The sequence below is a fragment of the Monodelphis domestica genome, chromosome 1, assembly GCF_027887165.1.
Source record: "Monodelphis domestica isolate mMonDom1 chromosome 1, mMonDom1.pri, whole genome shotgun sequence".
Taxonomy (NCBI): Eukaryota; Metazoa; Chordata; class Mammalia; order Didelphimorphia; family Didelphidae; genus Monodelphis; species Monodelphis domestica.
The window spans coordinates 661,097,760-661,119,778 of record NC_077227.1 but is presented as its reverse complement, the minus strand read 5'-3'; the positions used below and the strand labels follow the sequence as shown (position 1 = coordinate 661,119,778).

Below are 22,019 nucleotides of genomic sequence, written 5' to 3'. Positions count from 1 at the left end.
GTATTCTTCCATTTCACTTACATTATTAAATTTGTTGGCTTATAATTGAGCAAAATGATTCCAAATAATTGCTTTAATTTCATTTTCATTGGTGGGATATTCACCCTTTTCATCTTTAATGCTAGTGATTTGGTTTTCTTCTCTCCCTTTTTAAAATCATATTAACCAGTGTATTATTTATTTTGTTGATTTTTTCATAAAACCAATTCTTCAATTTTTTTTAATTCAATGGTTTCTCTTACATTCAATTTTACTGATTTCACCTTTGATTTTTAGGATTTCTAATTTGGCATTTAGTTGGCGATTTTTAATTTGCTCATTTTCTAGAATTTGATACAGCTTCTGAAAAAAAATTTCCAAAAGGTGCTTTATGGCCAATTGAAAGGGCTTTTGGATCATATGTGCTATTGCAGTTCTGATTCTCTCCCCTCCTCACACCATTCCATGTTCTGTGGACCAGAAATTTATGTTATTTTTTAATTATGATTTTGTTAATTCCTAATAATTCCCTCTGTCCCAAATGGACTCTCCTTTAGTGGAGATTATCAAACAATGGCTGGATGACCACTTTTCAGGGTATATAAGAAAGGGAATCCTTTTTGAGGTGGAGGTGCAAGGCTTCTAGAAGTCCTTCATCAGTAAAATTCTGTGATCTTGAGACCCAGAATCATCAGTCAAAGATTAAATTCTTTAAAAAATATATTTTGTTAAGAGAAACCATAAATTGTGCAGAGTTCACAAGCCTGGCATACTGTTTCTAAAAATGCCTCTTTAAGTATAGAGAGAGTGTTTTTCTAGGGATGTTAACTTCAATTATTTCTGTGAGGCAGGTAGAGATGGTACCACCATTCTTTTCTCACCTATCAGGGAGTCCCAGATAAGCCACTGAGTGCCTTTTTGATAGCAGGGACCATTTTATTCTTTCTTTTTTTTTTTTTGGTAGCACTAGCACTTAGCCTAGTGCCTGGCTCAATGAAAGCACTTAATATAGATTTGTTGGTTAAAGAATGTATAAACAGAGAATGTTGGACCAAAGTCAATATCCTGAGTTTTTCCTATCAGACCATGTATGTGCTATGAGTTCTCCTGGCTCTGTTGCAAATTCTGACCTCTGGCTATCATTCTGCCCTCAGTGTGTACCAAGGGTCAGGTGATCAGTGGCCAGTACCGGATGCTTGCAAAACATGGTGGGTATGTGTGGCTGGAAACCCAAGGGACTGTCATTTACAACACACGAAACCTACAACCCCAGTGCATCATCTGCGTCAACTATGTCCTGAGGTGAGTTCTTCTAAAACTCCTCTGAGTGGACCTGAGAACCTAAAGATGGGCTCATGGCATTCTTAAATTTTGAGAAACTCAGAATACTTAAAACACATTAAGTCCCACAACAAGGATGGACCTTTCTTATAATCAGCACCCAAAAACATTCATGCCAAATTAATAATTCCAGACTTAATTTCCACAGTCTCTCTTCCCATCCCCACCTTATTTTTCTTACACTGTGTATTGTCTGTGACACAGGGTGGAGAGGAAGTTGAGAGAGAGGAATGGGAGCTGCTTTCTGGGAAAGGGAAGATGGAAATTCCTTAGCTTATATCTTTAGCATCTGAGGAGGCAGTACCAGGAAAACATACCGTCCCCAAAAGCTACTTCTGAAATTCCGGTGCCAAAAAACTTCAGGCTACAGCCTCTGAATGGACCATGATAAAAAGCAGCCTTCTGAGTGGGCTTGTGTTTGGAGGATGTTATAATCACCTCTATCACTAGTTGTAGACTTGAGTTATACAGTGCTTTGAAGAATCCAGATAAATAGGTTCTGTTCTCACCCTTTCTGCTTACTGAGGATATCCTAAGGCAGAATAGTCAGGAGCTCTGCTGTCTAGGGGCAGCCACACACTTGAACTTTTCTTGTAAGAAAACATACATGAAGGATCTGTGATTTGGAGTGATATGGGAATTCCTGCAACCACCATAGATTTTAACCTTTATAACTTAGATAAAATCTTAGGAAGTCTAAGACTCACAGAGATTAAATGATTTTCAGATGACTACACACTAAATGTCCCAAGCAAGATTTGAATCCAAGCCTTCCTGATATCACCTATGCCATGCTGCTTCTGTAAAATGGGACTTGAAGTCTCTTTTTCATTTTATTAGTGAAATTGAGAAGAATGATGTGGTGTTCTCCATGGACCAGACTGAGTCCTTGTTCAAGCCCCATCTGATGGCCATGAACAATATCTTTGACACTGAAATTCCTGTGTCGGAGAAGAGTAACTTCCTCTTTGCCAAGCTCAAGGAGGAGCCTGAAGAACTGGCCCAACTGGCACCCACACCTGGAGACGCCATCATTTCTCTGGACTTTGGTCAGTACCTCCTGCCTGTACAGGAAACCCAGAAGACCTTGAGTAAGGGTAGCTTTCATTTTGTCTGGGTCAACTTGAACTTGCTTCTCTCTTTTCTTAATTGACATTTTTCTTTGACATCTCTTTTTTTGTTACATCATCTTAATTTCCCAATATATTCTTCCACTCTTCTCCACCCCGGGAACCATCCCTTATTTAATTTTTCTTAAACCCTAGCCTTCCATCTTAGAACCAGTACTATGGATTATTTCTAAGGTCAAACGGTGTTGAGGGCTAGGCAAAAAAAGGTTAAGTGGCTTGCCCAGGGTCATACAACTAGGAAGGGTCTGAGGTCAGATTAGAACCCAGAAACTTCTATCTCTATCAGCTTCTCTATCCACTGAGCCACCTAGCTACCCCCAATCCTTTATTTAAAAGAAAAATGATTTATAGGGGGGAAAAGGGAGAAAATAAGAAAATGGCTCAACAAAATTAACCAATGCATTAATCAAGCTTGATAGTACCCTATATTCTGCTTCCATAATCCTACAGCTCTGAATAAAGGGTTAGGGTTAGAGATACATTATCATAGCTTTTCTATAAAGCCAACCCTAGCCATTATAATTTCAGTGTTCAGTTTTGATTTCTGGTGTCATTCTTTCCATTTATATTGTTCTGCTTTGTGTGTGTGTGTGTGTGTGTGTGTGTGTGTGTGTGTGTGTGCACGCGTGTGTGTGCATATGTGTGTATGTGTGTGTTTTCTTGCTTTGGCTTTATTTACCTTGCATCAGTTCATATAAATCTTCTCATACTGATCATTTCTTACAGTATAGTCATATTCTACCACACTCTCTTTTATACCACTTCACCCTCATTTCTAATTGTTCTTTAAAGGAGAGGAATACCTAAAGAGAGGTCTCTATATAAAGGAATCAAGAATATTTCTTTTTGTGTGCCTCTATCAGTAGATCTGTCTGTCTGTCTCTTACACACACACACACACACACACACACACACACACACACACACACACACATTGTCTAAGGGAACCCCACAGCAACCCTCAACCTGTCCACATAGCTTCTTGCCTCCTTTCCTGTGTGGTCTGAGATTGATATTTTTTTCCCCTTTCCTGTGCATATTCATGCTCAAGATAAGTTAAGTTGGAGTAAACCTACCCTGACTGTTGCCCATCATCTCTACAGGAAACCAGAGCTTTGAAGAGTCATCTACTTACAACAAAGCCCTTCTGACCCCAAGCCAGCCATGGCCTGGAGACATGAAAAACCACAGTTGCCAGAGTGAAGCCTCATTCACTGTACCCCAGATGGCACCGCCCGGCAGCACCACCCCCAGTGCCACCAGCAACAGTAGCTGCTCCACGGTATGGGCAATTGAAACCAGAAGTTATTGGGCAAGCAACCAAGCTCAAAATGGGGAAAGAAGAGATTGAAGCCTCTCTTTATTCCATGATCTTTCCTCCTAGAACAGCCCCTCAGGTTGTTTATTAAGTAATTTCGTTCTATACACATGGACTAAGCTACTGCTTTTTACAGGGAGATTGCTAGCCTTTAGGAGACAAAGACAGTTTAGAAAAAGCCAGCCCTGCCTTCATGGGGCTGACAGTTTAATACAGTAAGTAACTGTAATACACAATGGAATGTGCTAAGGGAGTAACAGACACTAATAACTACTTAAGAAGTCTGAGGAGGGAGAAGTTACTTCTAGTTAGTGGAGGACCAGGGAGGACCTCTTGAAAAAAGGGTTTGTTCTTAAGAGGGCAAATGCTTGGACCCCAATCATTATAATTAACCTCTTGCTTAGGAAGAACTTATTGAGAAATCTCCAGATTATTCATTTGTTGTTCAGGCGTTTCAGTCACGTCCAACTCTTTGTTGACCCCATTTGAAGTTTTTTTAGCAGAGAAACTGGAGTGGTTTTCCATTTCCTTTTCCAGATCATTTTACTGATGAGGAAACTTAGGCAAACAGGGTGAAGTGACTTGCTCAGGGTCACATAGTTGGGAAGAGTCTGAGGCTATATTTGAACCTGGGAAGATAAATCTTCCTGACTTTTAGGACCATTGCTCACACTGTATCATAAATGTTTTAACAAGAACCACAGCAATGCTCTTATTAGGAGTAATTTCAGTTGACAGGAGTCTTTGTTTTCTCTTTGCTTAATATTGACATAAATTGGAAAAATCCAGACCAATTGGCAGCCCTTACACAAATCTCTGCCTCAATCTACAAGGATAGATTGATTATGCAGTGTGTACCTACTCTTTCTAAGACTAAATGGGAGAGACAAGATGGGTCCTACCTTATTACAATGACAGGGGGACAATAGGGCTCATGCACATGAAATAATGAGAAAGACATATAAACTGGTGTAGGACATGATGTGTGTAGATGATGAACAGGCCTGGCATTGAGTTTTTCCGACCACCACAGTGTAAGATCCTTCGTGCAATAGTCAGAGAAGCTGACCATCTCTTAAATAATCAATCCTCTTTCCTGTCTTCTGCTTTCCTATCCTTCTATAGCCAAGCAGCCCAGGAGATTATTACAGCTCTCTGGATGAAAATCTTAAGATGGAAATGATAGAGAAGCTGTTTGCTATGGACACTGAATCCAAGAACCAATGCAACACCCAGGTGAGTGACCAGAGAGAAATTCTCATCTTCAACAGAAGCCTTGTGAATCTCTGACACCCTGAAGTTCTTAAAGCAGGAGAATGACTTGATGAAAGCGTGCCCTCCCTGGTCAGAACCCTCATCACTTTTTACCTGGGGACTTTTATAATCATCTCTTAAATGGGCTTCCAGTCTCTTTTCTCTAATCCACAGCTAGAATAATCTTAGCTAGAATAATCCATGTCCACACCTGAGATTTCTGCTTAGAGATCTGGGTGCTTCCCTCTAGAATGGAATACAAACCCCTTCTCATCCTCTTCAAAGACATTTATAACTTGACTTCAGACTACCTTTTCAGCTTCATTTCACATCCCCCCGCCCCTTCCTATAGTCTATATTCCCCTCGTTGTTCCCTGATCTGACTCTGCTCAATCCTTTTCATCATGGAGAGGCTGAAGCTACCCCAGCACTAGAAAAGATTCTCACCCTCATCCCTCCCCTTGACATCTCCCCCTCTTGAAATCCTTCTATTCCTTTAAGGTCCAGTTTGGGCACCACTTTCTCCATGAGGTCTTCCCTGATTCCCACCTCTAGCAAAAAGTTATCTAATCAAAGGATCATAGATTTAGAATTGGAAGGGAAGGATAAGGGAAGAGAATATATGATTATAGAGCACCTATTATGTTCCAGGCAGTGATGAGCACTTTTACAAATATTATCTTATTTGAGCCCCATAACAACCATGTGAGGTAGGTATAGTTATTATTCTCATTTTATAGTTGAGGAAACTGAGGGAAGCAGAAGTTAAGTGACTTGTCCAGGGTCATACATCTATTTCTCTGAAATGGGATTTGAGTTGAGGTCTTCCTGACTCCAAGCCCAATATTCTAACCATTGAGTGTATAATTCTTGCCAAGAAAAAGAGAATGGAGGAAGTCAGAGATTATCTGGAAATACATTAGTACATTAGTACTAATGAGTACAGAGAGCTAAACCTCTATCAAAATGTTTGGAATTTTCCCAACTGGGGACTCTGATGTACTCTAGTATTAATGAGTATTGAGTATTGAGCTGAGGTCTTCCTGACTCCAAGCCCAATACTCTACATTGAGTCACCTGGATACCTCCCTCTTTGAACTTCTCTAATTATTAATTCTACTTAGGAAATTAATAATTTTCTAAATAAGCTTCCATCCTAGACTTTAAGTTTCTTGAGGACTAGTATTATATCCTTTTCCACCTTCAAACCATCATCCCTAGCACTAACACACTGGTCTGCATTTATTGAATAGGTGCCTATCAATCTATTAACAAGTATTTATTAAGTTCTTACTATTGTAAGATTAAAAATTAATATCCAATAACTACAAGTATTATATTTTATAAGATTTATTAATAATCCCTTGAAGTACAGGAAAGTAAAAGCCATGGGTAAAGAGCAGCTTCCCAGACTGAGAAAGCAGGGAAAAGAGAGAGAGGGCAGAGTTACAGAAACTTTTATCTACAAAACATAAGGACGTAAGGTGAGGATGAAAGTAGGATTCTGGGAAATGAAGTCCAGGGGTACAAAATTCTGATTACACACAATGTAACCAGCACTGTGCTAGGATCTGGAAATACAAATCTTAGCAGAAATAAAAATATTCCCTGCCCTCGAGGAACTCACATTCTAACGAGGGAAGACAACATATATGAGGAAAACTGAAAAGCTTGGGGTAAGGATGGTACCCAAAAATGTTTGCTGTCATACTGAACATCAGGACGATTACCTTGGTGGTGGTGGTGTACAGGATAGATCAGAGTGGGGAGCCTAGAGAGAAGGAGACCATAAAAGCAGATGTTGCCATAGTCCAGGCAGATGATGAGGGCCTCATCTAGGATGGTGAGAGAGAATGAAACTAGGGCTCCTTCAGATTCTTGACTTCTTCTCCTTATTTCTACATAGACGGACTTCAATGAGCTGGACCTGGAGACACTGGCTCCTTATATCCCCATGGATGGAGAAGATTTCCAACTGAGCCCCATCTGCCAAGAGGAGCGCCCCCAACTGGAGAATACACAGCCGAGCCCTCAGCCTAATTTCAGTACCATGAGCAGCATCTTCCAGCCTCTGGCTCCAACATCCTCCCAAAGCCCCTTCATGCTGGACAAGTACCAACAGCAGATGGAAAGCAAGAAGTCAGATGTGGATCCCCAGCCAATGTCATTTATATTCTTTGATGGTGGGAGCAAGATGACCCTCCCCCCATGTTATGGGCCTGCCAGTACCCCGCTGTCCTCCATGGGAGGGAGGTCCAATACTCAGTGGCCCCCTGACCCACCGTTAGAGTATGGACCCATAAAGTGGACACTGGCAGATCAGTATGCCAAATCCTTAAGGAGATCTCCCTCGGGGCCCCCTCTGCCACCACCCAACATCTCAATGTATAAAAAAAGGTAAAATGTTATTGCTATTATAGAGACCTAATGCAAAGAAAACTATTCAGGAATGACTTTATATGCAGAATAAGTGACCAGCTCTGTAGGAAAGATTTCCAGATCATTGTGAAAGTCACTTGGTTGCCCAAAAGCATCCTTCCACTTTCTCTGTGACAGCTTCTTGGTAGAGGATGCCTGAAGTCCATTGAAATATCAGGAAGATAGTGGTATGCAGGATATATCAGAGTGGGGAGTCTAGAGAGAAGGAGACTATAAAAGCAGATTTTTCTTTTAGTTCCACAGCCTGAGATCAGACTTAAAATGCAAACGTCCCAGGGAAAGGGAGGACAATGACTTTTAGTCACCCCAAAGCATCAAAAACTGACCTTTTCTAAAAACAAGTTGTGTTTTTTTTTCTTCTAAGAATATGAGAGGAGGGAGGAGGAAAGGTGAGAACATGAAAACCCTATTTATGTGAAATGAGAAATACAGAAGGAATGCCAGGAGTGGGCAGAAGGCTCATTGAAAGGAGTGGCTAGGTCCCCAGAAGATAAACATTGTGCTTGAGACCAGCCTGAACACTAATGACAATAATATGTAATATAATATAAATACATTTGTGGAGTTATTCGTAATTTTCAAACGTCTTTTTGCAGCTTCATGTGTAAATAAGGAAATAGGCAAAGCTTGTCTTTAGTGACTCCAATCTCCATTTTCGGTGTCCCTCTCCCCCCCCTTTTGGTATCTCACATTAGAACCTAGTGTTCCCATGCTATCCCCAAGCAACTTGAGGCTCCTGCTATGATGGCATCTCATAAACATTTTGGTTCAATTTTAATTTATATATATGCATATATATATATAATTACAGTTATGTAGCATTTATAAACCTCAAAGATATAGATACATATTACCTGTCATCATTGTTGTTATTATTTTCAGAGGTATTTGAGCTTTAAAGAGGACACTTTTAGCCCAGTTCTTATTGGTGGCACTTCAGGCACAATGCAAAGTGAGAAGAATATCATTGTCAGGCAGCATGAGAGAGAGGAGGAACTTCCCACCTACCCTCGTATTTTACCACCTCAACAACTCTGCTTGTACTTGGGTTGATCCAACAATTCACAACTAGTGCAGACTTAGAGAAGTAAAGGGTACCACAGGTAAAAGGTTCAGCAGAATCCCTCAGGTTTTGTTTTTTCTAGTCTTACCGGAAGTATCCTGAAGGGCTCAGATAAGAGAAAGAACATTATATGTAATGAGTCAAAGTCCTACTTATTCCATTCCAAAGCTTAGTATGCCTGCTCTTTTAGTATTATAAAATCATAAATTTTTAGAATTTAGAATTTAGAATTAGAGGGATCTTTGAGATCCCCTGGTTCAGTCCCCCAATTTGACAGATGTGTTGACTGAAGCCAAAAGAGTTCAATGAATTTCCTACTACTTTTTAGTGTCAGAATCAGAACTAAAACCCAAGCCTTCTGCTTACCTGTTTAGCTAAAGGGTTGCTTTGTCCCTTTTTGCCCCTGACAGTTTGGTGAAGGGATTGGGGCCACGAGGTCCAGATAAGATGAATCCAGCCGTGATTGCCCTCTCCAATAAGCTGAAGATGAAACGGCAACTGGAGTATGAAGAACAAAACTTTCAGGACATGAGTGGGGTAAGTTTGCCACAAATTTGGTTATGGCAGAAGGTATGTGTGTGTGTGTGTATGCAAATGCATGAACACATGCCATTATGTGTGTGTATGTCTATATATATATATATATATATATATATATATATATATATATATCTGCATCTATGTCTGTGTGTATATCTGTCTGAATCTGTGTCTATGTCAGTGTGTATATCTGTGTCTGAACCTCTGTCTATGTCTTTCCATATAGCTGTATCTGAATCTATATATGTGTATAACTGAATTTATGTCTATGTGTATATATCCATCTTTTTGTATATCTATGCCTGGGTTTAAGTAACTCCTAGAAGAAACAAGGAAATGTGCCCCTCCTTCATTTTGTTGGAGAGGACTATGGTTTTGGAATGTTGTATGTGATATTAAATGTGGTCAGTCATTGTGTAGGTTGGTTGGCTTAACTTTTTCTTATATGGGGTGATTCATTACAGTAGGGCTAGGTGGTAGATAGAATACAGTGATATATAAAGAACCTGAAATGGCTGAAGTAAAACTAAAAAAGTAAAACTAAAAAAAATCTAAAATTTATAAAAATTTAAAAAAAGGAAGTAACTCCCTTCTGTATTTCTGTTTTCTCCTCACTTGCTCAGCACAGGGTAAGGTATTTGGCAAATGCTTAATTTGATTTATAAATACTCTAATAAGGGAAATTTTACCTAGTGGCATTCTCTACTGAGGTCCCCATCAGTGATCATATTAGCACTGTGGAGGAGAGGAGAAAAGGAGGGAAGGAATTGATGCCTGATTTCTCCCAGGTTGAGCAGGGACTGTCCCATAAGTCCATCTGGGCAGAAGGGGAAAAGAAAGGAAAGATGGTTCATGTGAATGGACTCCATTACCCTTAAGTTGTTAAGTCTTCCATGCTGGTACAACCAATATCTTTCTGTGGAGAGTAGAGGACATGTTGTCTAACTCATCTTATGACTTTGGTTGCCCTCAGGGTTAATGTGTCCTTAATTTAGATCCCAATGATAGCTAATGATCTAATGGAGCTATCTCTTTATCCATGGAGAACTTCTCTGAGATTCCCTTGGCTAAAACATGTTTTTTTCTGCTCTCTTTATTCCTAAGGGAAATTTGCCTGGCAATAATGCTCCTCATCTCATGTGGAAAAGGATGAAAAGTCTTAAAGGTGGAAATTGCTCCTTAATGCCAGAGAAATCCTTGAGTCTGAGTGTCCTCAATGGTGAGTAGCCTGGACTTAAGTCATCCCCAATATGTTCTGACAGAAAGAGAACTTGATGGAACCAGGCGACATGGCTCTGCTCCCATAGATGTCAGATGTTGGTGAGCCATTAGATCTTAGTTTCCTCATCAGCCAGGCATGAGGGTATTTTACTTGCCCTGCCTTCCTAATCAATCTTCCATTGGCATCTAGCTATACACACAGACATAGATACCAATACAGATACAGACACAGATACAGACACAGATATACGCACAGACATAGATACAGATACAGACACACACACACAGTTGTAAACATATTTGCTTTTTTCTGGTCCATTTTTAATTAAAGCTAATTTCATTGAGTAACATGAAATTAAAACAGCACAGGGAAGGGAGGCTCTTTCCTATCAGCTGGCCGCTCCACCAGGGCCAACTCTTAAGGAAACCAGACCCTCTCCCCAGAGCCAAGCCAGCATCAGGGCAGTCAAATGGACTTCAAGCCCATCCATGTGGGAGGCTCCATAGGTACCCTGTAGCATGAGAGGATTATAGAATATTAATGTCTAACAAAATGTAAAGCATTGTTATTATTCATAATATTTATGACTTTTGAAAAGTAAGGTAGATCTGGTCAAATGTTCTGATGTCCTCCTTCAGGCTGACCTCCAAATAGTCTACTTAACCCAGCCGAGCCAAGGTCTATCCTACTAACTTCTGCAGTCCTGCCCCACCACAACTGTTGTCTACTTGAGAAGTTTGTACATCATCCTAATTCGACCTCTAAAGTCTCTTCTGAAGGGTTATAAATTGCCATTCTTGGCTTCTACCAGATATAAAAAAAGCTATGGATACAAAGTCAGGTTCAAATCTTGCATTTTCCAAGTGATCTTGGGGAAATCATGTTACCTTTCATTTAATCTAATATGATGGGGATTAACAATGGATAGGATACTAGATCTGGAGTGAGGAAGACTTGGGTTCAAATCCTGCCTCTGACACACCAACTCTATGTATGATCCCAGGCAAGATACTTAAACTCTCTTAGACTCAATTCTCCCATCAGTAAAATGAGTATAACAATACACAACTCTCAGAGTTGTGAGGATAAAATGAGAGAATATTTGTAAAGTGCTTTGCAAACCTTAAAGAACTATATAAATGCCAATATGTATGGTTGCTATTTTATCTCTATTTTCCTTTTAGTTCCTATGATTCTATCTCCACATGGGGATTCTAGGCACCTTCTCCCCAATAAGATATAGAAAGTAGAACCTGACAAAAGAGCCCCCTACTAAAAAACAATTAGAAGGAACAATGGAATCTTCCCTATAAACTTTCAGGTTTAATGAATTCTTTGAGAAGCCTCTAAGGTGCAGAGTGTACCCTGAGAGGTCAGACTTTTGAAACAATGATCTCTTTCACATTCCCTCCTTTCATTAGACTATAATACCTTAGTGATCAATCTAAAAAGGAAAGGTGCTTACAATGAGTTAACAGTTCTGGCCCCCTACCCCAAGGCTTGAACAATGTCTATATCCTACCAGCCGTAACATACTCACTCTCAAACATTTTTTTTTTCAGATGAGTTTATCCATAACCCAGCACTGGGAATGAGCCAGCCTCTAAGTCACCTGCCAGCCCCACAACCACCTTCTTCTGTGGGTCCTGGGGAGAATCCAAAAGTGGTCTATCCTCCCCAGTTTTATGCTCCTGCATATCAGGATTACAACCCACCACTGGTTCACAAGTTGTCAGGTGAGTGGCATCCAATCATCCCAGGTCCATCCATGGAGTTCAACCATAGAAAGGTATGCAGAGAGAACCAGGGAAAGACTACAATGCATCATACATAGTCACTCTTCAATAAATATTGGTTGAGAATATGTGTAAAGAGCACTAGGCTTGGTATCACAAGAGATGGAGTCCTATCTCTGAGCAAGTTACTCAACATGTCTAGAGTTTCTTCATCGATAACTTGGGGATCATAACCTGAATTTGGGCAAGTCACCAAACCTTATTTGCCTAGCCCTTGTCACTCTTCTGTCTTGGAATTCATATGAGCTTGGGTTTTTTCTAATTCCATAAGCTTTATTTAATTATAGCTTCTATCTTCACTTTTCTTTCAGAAAAATAAAAAGCAAAACTCCCCAACCAAAACTCCATCTAATAAGTGAGTGCTCCAAACATTGTCAGACATTTAGTATTTTAAAACACTTCCTTCGTATCATCTTTTCCCATTCATTTTGCAAGTTGGTCTACATTTAATATGTTATACCAAGCATGCTATTTGGAGCTCGCCTTGCTGTTTTGAGGGTTTTTATAAAGTATATTACAGACTTCACATTTTTTCTAAACCTCAGATATTATTATTTGATTTGTGGACAAAAATAGAAAGTAACAACTTAGAAAAACGCCATTCACTTTGCTGCTATTTTCCTTAAGGGCAAGTACTGTTAAAAAAAAAAAAACAGATAAAATTTCCCTTTGGGTGCCCAGCAGAGAGCTGGTCCTATAGGCAGTATTGAATAAAACTTTCTGGAACAAATGAATAAATATTCTCAGAGTCCCTAGCATGAAGAGGGTTTCATACATAGCACCACTTTATAACCAGAGCCTTCTGTGACTTCCTGTACATGAGCTCTGAGATAAAACTGATCAAAAAGCTAATGGGATCTGAGGTTACATGAAGGGAAGTCTAGTATTCAGACCACAGAAAGTAAGAGCTCCTCTTGTCAAAGCATGTCTGTGGAATCTTATTTTCAGCAAAGCGCTGTGTTTTAAGGACATTAAGAAACTAGACTGAACATATCCTGAAAAGGACAAGCTAGGATGGTCAGGATTCTGGAAGCCCTGGCAGATGATTAGTTAAAAGCATAGAAAGAACTTTGGGTGAAGAGCCAAGAGTCTCAACTTATAGTCCCAGAAGAGAGTAGTCGTATGATCTTGGGTGAACTCCCTCATGTCTTTGGGTTTCTCCTAGGAAATGAGGGTCTTGAGTAAGATGCTCTCTAAGGTCACTGGCTTTCTTGCTATTTATCAAACAAGTCACTCCATCTCCTTGCTCTGTGCTTTTTTAATCTGAGCATTCTCAAGCAAAATGGTGACTGGACTAAAATTCTTTTAAACATCCCTGATGCCAAGAATGTTCTCTGACCTCCTCTTCCTCCTCGTTGCCTCAGTTTGAGCTCAAATACCACCTTTTTCAGGAGACCTTCTCCTCCTGCTGGTGTCTTTGCTCATCCTGTGTCCCAGCTTGCATAGACAAGATTGTATACAAAGCTTGGATACATAGTTATTTGCATGTTGTTTCCCCTGTTAAAATAGGAGCTCTTTGAGAAAAGGGACCCTATTTTTGCCTTCTAACTATCACTGCCAGGTAGCTGCTGTATCATTTTATGATTGAGGAAACTGAGGCAAACAGTGGAAAAAAGTGACTTGCTGGGGGACAGCTAGGTCACTCAGTGGATTGAGAGAGATGGGAGGTTCAAGATTCAAATCTAGCTTCAGCTATGTCTCAATGCATGACCCTGGGTAAGTCACTAAACCCCAACTGCCCAGCCCTTAATATTCTTCTGCCTTGGAACGAATATACAGAATTGATTCTAAGATGGAAGGTAAGATTTTTTTTTAAGGGCTTACCCAGGATCCCATAACTAATGTGTCCAAGGCTGGATTTGAATTCAGGTCTTCCTTACTCTAGGCCCAATTCTCTATAGACATAACAAGAACCTGGAACATGTGAGAGGGGTGTACCCCAAAAGCCACATTTATTCTTTTATACCCTGAAAGCAGGCACTCTAAACTTGTTGAATTGTATTATTTTTTAAAATAATTTTAAAAATTAAAATTTTAAATAATTTTAAATTTTAAAATAATTTTTAAAAGGGTTAAAAAACCCTTACCTTCCATCTTAAAATCAATATTGTATATTGATTCCAGACCAAAGAGTGGTAAGGTTTAGGCAATGGGGATTAAGTGACTTTCCTAAGGTCACATAGCTAGGCAGTATCTGAGGCCAAATTTGAACCCAGGACCTCCCTTAACTCTCATTCCACCAAGCCACCTAGCTGCCCCCTCAAGTCGCATTCTTTATTCACTCAAACTGGAACCTCCAACCAGATGCTCTCAAAAATGAGAATGCTTCCAGGGCCAAGTTGCCAAAGGATGGGATTATCAGACTGCTGATCAATGAAAAAGGCAATTCAGAAGCAGGGATTGAGGGATGGGGACTCAGGGAGGGACCAGCAATCAATCTGCTCCCTCTCTCTGGCAGTGAACAAGGGAAAAAAGCAAAGCCAGGAGCTCTGTAGACCATTTTCCCCCTTCCCAACCTGCCAGCCCTCAAGGGATGCAGCTGAAGTCCATCCAGCCTCCTCCTCTTGGAAGCCTTCCTGGCCAAAAAGAATAGTCTTTCCCTTTGCAGAACTCCAAGCCCTGAAACAGAACAGAACATAGAAGTAGTCTGGACCACTGTTGTTAAACTCAGATAGAAGAAACAGGGGCCCCTGTGGGCCACATATTAACTAAGAAAAACTCCTATGAGCATTCTCTCCATTCTATTGTACTTCTATTTATTTTGTTAAATATTTTGTTATTTTCTTTTTTATATTTTCTTTTCTATTATTTTTAAATCACTTTCTGGCAGTATGAGGGAGTATTTCCAACACCTCCAGTCTGGACCACTCATTCTGGCCTTTACTCAGATGGTATCTTATGACTCTTTCTTTCTCCTTTATTTGCTTTATCTTTATTTAGACTCAGTTCCTTGTGACAGAAGAGACCCGGTTTCCCACACACACACATCCCACACAACCCCTAGGACAGGACAAGGCAGAGAGACTGAGCTCTTTTAGCCAGGCCACAAAAGATGCTCTCTATCAGGAAATATAAAAATGGAGACTTGAATCCAGGACTTCAATCCCCAGAAGCCCTTGCTCTACTTCCCCAGAATGCTTTGTAATCTCACTGAATTCTCACCTGGGCTGAGAGCTCTGGACTCTATCTCCATGGGAGTTTGGGAGGGAACTAGCTCAGAAAAAGGAAAAAAAAGAGGACCTGAAGACAACAAGGATGAATGAGAGAACAGGGTCATGTCCTGAAGCCCAGACTGACTCCTTTAAGAGTGAGAAATGGTGATGTCCAGATATCCCAAGAAGGAAACACACACGCCCTCTCCTTATTGCTAAACCCAGGTGGCTCCTCTCTAATTACAACTCTTGAGAATAGGCACCCCATGCTCGTTGAATCCTATTTTTACCCACTCAGAAATGGACAAATTGAGCAGTTTCCTTTATCTAAGAGTTTGGTTTCCTTTTCTTTCAGGTATGACAAGTCGGCTGCTTGGTCCCTCGTTCGAACCCTATTTGCTGCCTGAACTGACCAGATATGACTGTGAGGTTAACGTCCCCGTCCCCGGCAGCTCCACGCTCCTGCAAGGGAGTGAATTGCTCAGAGCACTGGACCAGGCCACCTGAACCAGGGCCAAGCTGTAGCGCCCCTCCCTCAGCCAACACTCTTTCAACAGCTTCAGTTTCTAAGTCTATTTTTGCAACTAGATGATATTTCTAACACCAATACACTTTCTACAAGATGTACTCGGCAGGTTGAATCTGTCCATGTCACCAAACAGTGGCCTTTTACTCACTTTTATTATCCCTGTTTAAAAGAGAAATATATGTTTGTTTCAGCTACTGTATTTTTCTCTCTCTTTCAATGAAAATGTTTAAAAAGTTGATATGATCTTACTTCCATGTCCCCTCTTGCTTCTAATTTATAGTCGCCCTGGATTTTTCTGCAATATCCCTACTAACGAGCTGTGGTGTGTGTTTGTGCCTCTGTAGAGAAAATACTTTGGCTCCATTTTTACTGCAAAGGATTATTTTGTGTCGTTGCCAAAGAAAAGTGAATCAAAAAAGAATCATGGCTCCTTCAATCCTCCCTCCTTCCTAGCACTAATGACCATATTGTAAATGTAATGTGTTTTTTTTTTTTAAGCTGACTATTCTCATTATGATACCGTCTGTCGGAAACAGAAATGTGAAGAGTGAGCACCAATGTTTGTGGTTCTCTGTGAAAGTGGCACATTGTAGGCTTTTGTTTTGGGGGGCTTTCTTCCATTCAGTGGGTTGGTGTTTTTATTATTGTTGTTATTATTATTATAATACAAAAGCATACCTGAGGTTTGTATTTTTTTTTCAAGAAAATTAATATCTGGGTTAAGTGTTTATCATATATATTGGTACTTTGTTATATCTAAAAACTTCAAAACCAGAATGGAGTCCTGCTCACAGATCACTTTACGAGCTTTTTTTTTTTTTTAAGCTGTTAATTTTGTTTATTCTGGTGTTGCTGACATTGCAGGATTGTACATATCTTTCCCATAGGCTGGCACTAACATTGCTTGCTAATTATCTCTCCTCCTCTGTTAGCTCTGTGTGTCTCCTATCTGCTGTCGGCCTGACTACAATTCAGTCAATGGGCAGCAGAATCATTACACTGAAGCATTAAAAGGCATATTTCCCTTATATTTTAAGTATGTATTATGTATGCATTATTATTATTGTTATTATTATTATTATTATTGCTGGGCCTGATGTCATGGGGTAAAAGGGTGGGGAGTGGGCTGAGGGAAAGCTGAGGGAGGTGGGTGGGGGTGATGCAAATTTTCTTAATCTTTGGGGGGGTTTATTGATGTTAATAGCCCTTCAAGTGCCTGGAGTGATGATTCGGATGACCTTCCACTAGAGGTATTAGGATACTCTCAGGGCTGCCATGAAAAATGGCTTTGATGGGAACTGAAAAAAAGAAGCAAGATGCAGAAACAAAGTTTGTTATATAGAGCAAGGGAGTAAGATTCAGAAATGAATTTTGTTGTATGAAGCAAGACAGCGTCCCAGGGTGACACCTTTGCATGAGTACAACCAAGTCGAGGGTCTAGACAAGGACTCAGAGAAGAATGGGAGCTTCCAACATGGCCCCAAAGAGCTTAGGCAGTCTGCAGTCAGCCTAAACTGGAAGGGAGGGCAAAGAGCAGCCCCATAGCAGCTAGGAAGAGGCAGAAAGGCTGTTGTTCCTGCTGATTTCCTCCCTGAAAACTGCCTACTCATTGGTGACTGGCCTGCCTGGCAGCATTCAACCCTCCTCTGTGTTCTCTAACTTGCACTGACTTGCACAGATAGGGAAGCACTGTACCTGAGTGCGTGTTCCAGGAACGCTCTAGTACACCATAGATGGGTGAGCTTACCTTTTTCGGTGTGAATACACTGAACATTTAGGAGCTTTTCTGTCATTGAAAACAAATATGAAAAAAAATCACAAGCCATGATTTGGTGAGCCTGGAAAGACCTATCCTAAAGAAAAACACAAGGGAAACTTAACTTTAAGAGGAGTCTATTTGTAAAGAGAGTAAACTTTTCCAGCATCCGTGGTGGATGGCTGGTACTTTGGGAAAGCAGCTTTGACAAACCTGCATGTGATGTGAGTATTTGAAGGGTTACTGACACATAAGCTCATGTTTTATTTCTGTCTTTGTTGCTTCCTCATAAAAGGGCATTTTTTTACCCTTGCAATTTTACTAAAAACACTCGGAGATCTATTCTATGCTTTATATTAACTTGACCTGTTGGCATAGTGACTTCATAAACTATGATATTGTTGACTTCTTACTGATGACATTATAAGTGTATGGGAACTTTAACTTTATAAGGAATTGTATTTTGCCACTGACACCTTATTAAAGTATACTGATCCTACCATTGTGGGTGGCTCTTGCTTCCTATGGATCTACCGGTTGGGTGTACCATTGTAAAATGAAGTATTTATTAAATTATTTCTGGAAATTAAGGTTTGCATTGATTCAACAAATTCAATTGGACCAAGATTTATTAAAGCACCTGCCATGCTCACAATATTATCCTAGGGATTGGGACAAAGATAATGAATGACTCAGTCCTTGAGAAGTTTATGATGTTTTTCCTGGGGGTCAACAATGTGCACACAAGTTAGTCTAAGCCAAGTCTAAATGAAATGGGGCAAACTATGTTAAAAAAGGAGAGAGTGCTAATGACTTGGAGAGATTGGGGAAAGTCTCCAAAGGAGACTTTGAAATAAGGTAGGGAGCTTACTAGGGAGAGGGGAGGAGGAGATAAATTCTTTAGAGACAACATATGACATAGTGGATAGTTAGTGAGTGGTAATAGCCTTCACTTGACCTGAAAACAAAGCCTTCTATACTTCCAAGGTAATCCAATGACCACACCTTTATGGAGTTTCTTTCCAGCCATAGAAGTCACATTCTCCATCATGGGAGGATCTATTAGAGCCTGGACCCTGCTGTCATGGGCTTCAGGAATACAAGATCACTTCCACCACACAATGAAGCATGGGAGAAAGACCTGAGACCTGAGTGAAGGATTTATATCTTCCAATGATCTAAAGCAGAAAGGTTTTCCCCACCCTAGACATCTGCATGTATTCAGTCAATTGTTCATATTAATTCAACAAACATTTTAAGTGTTGTAGGATTTAAATTAATATCCAACATTCCAAGAACTATATTTTATAAAGTATATTAATAATCACTTGAAGTCAAGGGAATAAAAGGAACTAGAAGTAAAAAAAAATAAAAATAAACCTAATTATCTAACAAAATTAAGGCACTGTGAGCTCTCACCTCAGGCCACCTCCACCAAACTTATCAGATCAAGAGAGAGTGAGAGGTGGAGCTACACAAAATTTATAACCTCCCTAAGTCAGCAAGTAATGTGAGAAGGAGAGCGGAGTGCTGGGAATCGTAGTTTTTAGGGTAACATTCTAATTACACAGTGATTACCATTAGAGTGAGACAAGTGATTTTATATACCTTTGCCTCACTAATAATCAATCCATGGGTAAGTCAAGCCATCACTCATCACAAAGTCATTGACCTTTGAAAACAAAGAATGAACAACTATTATACTACATAGAGGGTTGGCCTTGGAATCAGCATGATTTGAGTGATTCAGTGAATAAAGAGCTAATCCTAGGAGATGAGAGGTGCTGGGTTCAAATTTGACCTCAGACATTTCTTTCATGGGTGACCCTGGGCAAGTCACTTAACCCCTATTTCCTTGCCCTGACCTAGCCTTGGAACCAGTTCTTAGTATTGATTCTAAGATGGAAGGTAAGGGTTTTAAATTAAAAAAAAAAAAGAATTTTTCTCTGACATTAACTTAACCTCTCAGTGATCTAATTCCCTAAAACTTAAGTTACAGATGAATTGCTGATCTTCATGAGTAGAGGAAGTTCCAACATCAGACTATTCCCTTATACCAATGAAGTTAGAGGTCAGAACCAGAAAGAAAAAAAAATATAAGGCACCCTATACCTACCCAGTGTCTACACTAGGGAGAAAAGGTCAAAAATCAAATTGTTCCTATGCTCTCAAAGTTTACATTATTTATTGATGAACTAATGTTTACATTGTACTATAGGAATTATAAGAAGTCCCTTAAGGAACTCCCAGCCCAGATACAGTAGGGAGGAGACAATATTAATACATGAAACAATATAATAAACAATCTCTCTGAACCTGTCTCCTCACATATAAAAGGAAAGGACTGGATTAGATCCCTTCTGGCTTAACCTCCAGTGATCATGTATAATCAAATACTCCTTAAGAATGCGGACTTTAAAAACAATCTTTGCAGACCTAGAACCTAGAGCAGTGCCGTATATATATAGTAACCACATAAGTCTTTGTTGAATTGAATTAACTTACTAAAGAATGCTACAAACTCTAAATGTTAAGAATTTGAAGGTAGTGGGAAACAGTTTGAGCTGGAGTGATTGGGAAGACTTGGTGAAAAAGGGATTTGATTTGGGTTCTAAGGGGGGACTGGGTAGCACAGTGGATAGAGTGCCAGGTCTGGAGTCAGGAAGACCTGGGTTCAAATCTATTCTCAGACATTTACTAGCTGTGTAACCCTGGGCCAGTCACTTAACCCTATTTGTCTTAGTTCCCTCTATACAAAATGAGCTGGAGAAAGAAATGACACACCACTGTAGTATCTTTTCCAAGAAAACCCCAAAATGGGGTCATGAAGAGTCAAACATAACTGAAATGACTCAACAACAACAACTGAAGATGTGTAGGATTTGAGGGAGTTGGAAAAGAGGAAGGAGGACATAGAAGTGGGAATAAATGTGATGTAAGAGATGGGCGGTGAAGAGACTAATCTGGATAGAGCAAAAGGGAAGGATTCCATTTCCAATTGAATAGCCCAAAACTCTTTCCTCACTTCTTCCATTTTGCACTATATCTCTTCCCTTCTCCCTCAACACAGTAGATCATAGATTTAGAGTTGGAAGTGGCCCATGAGATTATTTTCTTCTATTTGTTCATTTTAAAGAAAAGAGAAACTTATGAGGTCAAAAGAAGAGAACAAATTTGTCCAAGATCACCCAGGCATAAAGTAGCAGGGCTGGGATCCAAGGCCAACATCTCCCATTCCAGATCTAGAGCTCCTTCTCCTCCACCTCCCTACATCTTGCCCTTTAGCTTTCCTTATTCCTGTTGACCATTGTGTTCATCCTTTATTCCCCACCAATCCTGCCATTCCTGGCAACATACTTTAGCCCATATACAACCTGTGAATTACAGATTTCAGGCCACCTTTTGGGAGCCCAGGTTTGATTTTCTTAGATTCACCTATAGCTTTAGAACCAACAGGGTTTTGAAAGGCTATTGGATCTAACTCCCTTATTATACAGATTAAAAAAAAAAAAAAACTAAGGCTGAGGCATTAAGTGTCTTGGCCAGAGTCATATAAGGAGGAAATATCTGACTCCAAACTTAGTACTCTATCTACTGCATCACCTGAGCGAAATTAGAACTTTGAATAGTACTAGAATAGGTACAAATCAGCATGTTTTGATGTAATTCCATTCTCAACATGTGGGATATCCTACCTTTGAACATTCAAAGAGTCACGAATGCTTGCAACATTTTCATTTGGCAAAAAACTAAGAGACTAGAATCTCCCCTTCCTTCCAGACATGGTGGTGAAATGGAGTAGAACAAAGCAAGTTCCCTGTTTTCACTTTGGTCCAGATCCTGGATAACACCTATTAGGATGAATTTTTTTTTTAAATCTTATATGTGGGGAGCAGTTGGGTGGCTCAGTGGATTGAGAGCCAGGACTAGAAATGGGAGGTCCTAGGTTCAACTTTGACCTCAGTCGCTTTCTAGCTATGTGATCTCATTGCCTACCTCTTGCCACAGAAATGTCCAGCACTGCTTCCCTATTTAAACCCAAAGACCTCCATTATGACTAAGGAAGAAAATAATCTATATTCTGCATCTAGCCAGCCCATCAGAAACACATTTATTACTGGATAAGCAGTTCTGGCCAGCAGAATCTTCCTACTAATCAAAAAGTCTTCCTGACTCAAGCAATTTGCAACTCACATTTTATGGTAATTGTGAAGCAAAAGATGAAGAAATCGCACAATAATGACAGAACAAAAATACAGTTATGGTTTTGAATTATTTGCTGAAGAGAACAATAAAATTGGGCAGGTCCTTGAGGAAGACTTCTCTTCTCCAAAAACTAAGCACACTTCCTCCCTTGAACTAGTCCAAGGTTCTGACTTCTCAAGAGTTAAAAGTAGTTATTCCCAAATTCTTATGTGATCGATTCAAAGAAGACAAGAGCAACCAAAGATACAATAAAACATCAATTCCTCATTTTTGCAACACAGGGGAAACCTTAGT

The 22,019-nt window shown here is 39.9% G+C and overlaps 1 protein-coding gene across 2 annotated transcripts in view; it reads left to right on the top strand.

Annotated features, from left to right (window-relative positions):
• The window catches only part of EPAS1 (endothelial PAS domain protein 1), a 120,623-nt gene extending 102,605 nt beyond the window's left edge, over positions 1-18,018 (top strand). The window contains exons 8-16 of one of the 2 annotated variants that reach the window (XM_007476872.3): positions 1,134-1,281; positions 2,161-2,369; positions 3,554-3,732; positions 4,894-5,004; positions 6,929-7,419; positions 8,935-9,061; positions 10,169-10,283; positions 11,849-12,022; positions 15,590-18,018. In XM_007476872.3, coding sequence (XP_007476934.1) covers positions 1,134-1,281; positions 2,161-2,369; positions 3,554-3,732; positions 4,894-5,004; positions 6,929-7,419; positions 8,935-9,061; positions 10,169-10,283; positions 11,849-12,022; positions 15,590-15,741 — 1,706 coding nt within the window. In that variant the 3' untranslated portion in view covers positions 15,742-18,018. Of the gene's footprint in view, positions 1-1,133; positions 1,282-2,160; positions 2,412-3,553; positions 3,733-4,893; positions 5,005-6,928; positions 7,420-8,934; positions 9,062-10,168; positions 10,284-11,848; positions 12,023-15,589 lie in introns of both variants that reach the window. The other variant, XM_016422936.2, reaches the window with a different exon arrangement.
• The last annotated feature ends 4,001 nt before the right edge of the window (positions 18,019-22,019 follow it).